Source organism: Crocuta crocuta, unplaced genomic scaffold (genome assembly GCF_008692635.1).
Source record: "Crocuta crocuta isolate KB4526 unplaced genomic scaffold, BGI_CrCroc_1.0 scaffold482, whole genome shotgun sequence".
Lineage (NCBI taxonomy): Eukaryota > Metazoa > Chordata > Mammalia > Carnivora > Hyaenidae > Crocuta > Crocuta crocuta.
The window spans coordinates 1,816,052-1,817,766 of NW_027527459.1; the positions used below are offsets into that span (position 1 = coordinate 1,816,052).

At 43.3% G+C, this 1,715-nt stretch overlaps 1 protein-coding gene across 1 annotated transcript in view; it reads right to left on the reverse strand.

Moving 5' to 3' along the window:
- Nucleotides 1-1,715, reverse strand: part of TENM1 (teneurin transmembrane protein 1) — a 556,664-nt gene that overhangs the window by 252,681 nt on the left and 302,268 nt on the right. The window contains exon 11 of the mRNA XM_077763513.1: nt 1,118-1,318. Within this exon, the coding sequence (XP_077619639.1) occupies nt 1,118-1,318 (201 nt within the window). The remainder of the gene's footprint in view (nt 1-1,117; nt 1,319-1,715) is intronic.

Here is a 1,715-nt window from a genome sequence, read left to right on the forward strand (position 1 = left end):
GGCTGAAATTCAAGCCCCACGTTAGGTTCTGTGCTGACAGCTCAGAACCTGGAGCCTGTTTCAGATTCTGTGTCTCCCTCTTTCTGCCCCTTCCCCCACTTGCACTCTGTCTCTCTCAAAAATAAATCAATATAAAAAAATTTTTTTAAATAAAAAAATAAAAATATTTTTTTTTCTTTTTAAGTATATCCATTTATTTTGAGAGAGTGAGAGATCATGAGCGGGGTAGAAACAGAGAGAGGGAGAGAGGGAATCCCAAGCACCATCCTCACTGACAGTACATAACCTGACACAAGTCTTAAACTCATGAACTGTGAGATCATGACATGAACCGAGATCAAGAGTCGGACACTTAACCTTCTGAGCTACCTAGGCACCCACGGGCTGGATTTTCCTAGGTGGAAAAGTACCAGCATTCCCCGCCGAGGAAAGGGCATGGAGAAAAGTGCGGATGCGGGATGCCCTGGGAGTGAGGAGAACATACAGAATATGTTCACAGAAGAAGGGATTTATATAAGAAGCAGAAGTGGAAGACAGGCTGGAGATAGAGGTTTGGGAGAGTTTATGGTGGGCTTTTAATAACAGGCTAGGATATGTGAAGTTTATCTCTGGACAGGGGGACCTAGAGCTGATTTTAAGGTTGGGAATAGGAAAAAGAAAGCCAAGTTGTGGGAACAGCAATCGGCGGCAGTATGGCAATGTATAAACAGAGTTCCTGAGCTATGTTCTGTTTCTACGTGATGGAACACCCAGTGGAAATAGTCAGCAGATGACTGGAAGTGAAGGATTATTTGGGGGAGATACCTGTATAGAAATTGAAATAACCTGTATAGAACCGACAGTAAGGAGCTTGGGGAAAAGATGAAATAACTGTGGGAGAATACAGAATGAGGCCAGAGCTTCAAGTACTGACCTACAAAAATGGAGACTACAAGGAGAAGCCCAGTAGTATGCTGCATACGGAAACCCAGTAACATGCTAGCCGAGGAAATACTTGGAAGTCCCTTATGACCCATGAAGGCATACAACGCAGCCTTTAACAAGTTCTACCTTAAGGCAAAGGCCAGTGACAATTTGGGAGCAGAGGAAGGAAGAGAAGGAGGTAACTCCAGTGTACCTGTTGAACAGTCAGATCCTGTCCACTTGGGATCACAGCTGCACACCCCAGTGTCCAGAAGAAAAGTCCCGTGTCCTGAGCACTGCTCTTGACATACAGGAAGTGGAGTTTCACAGTTGACTCCTCCCCAACCAGTAGAACAGTGACATTCTCCTTTAACGCAGATGCCATGGCTGGAACACATCGGGTCCAAGCAGTCCTCTGAAGGCCCCAAAAAGGAGGAAAAAGGTTAAAAGTGAATAGGTGTGGCCTGTATACCTTAGTATGATGAAACTGACATACTCACACTTGATTTCCTAATACGTCACGAATATGATATTAAATTAGGTAATAAAACGTCTCATACAAAGGCTGTATTCAAGCCAGAAGATGATTAACACTTAAAAATATGGTAGGGTATCATAACAGTTGCATCCTAAAATTAGAAGGTGAAAGAAACCACACATATGCTATTTAAAATTGATAAGCAAGGTGTAGTACTCCCACATAAATGGGTGGCTGCACCAGTGTGGGCCTTCAATAGGAATTCCTCGGCTTCACAAGAAAGCCTAAGAAGTTTAGGGAAGTCATTCTTTGTCTTTTCTGAAATTGGAATCCT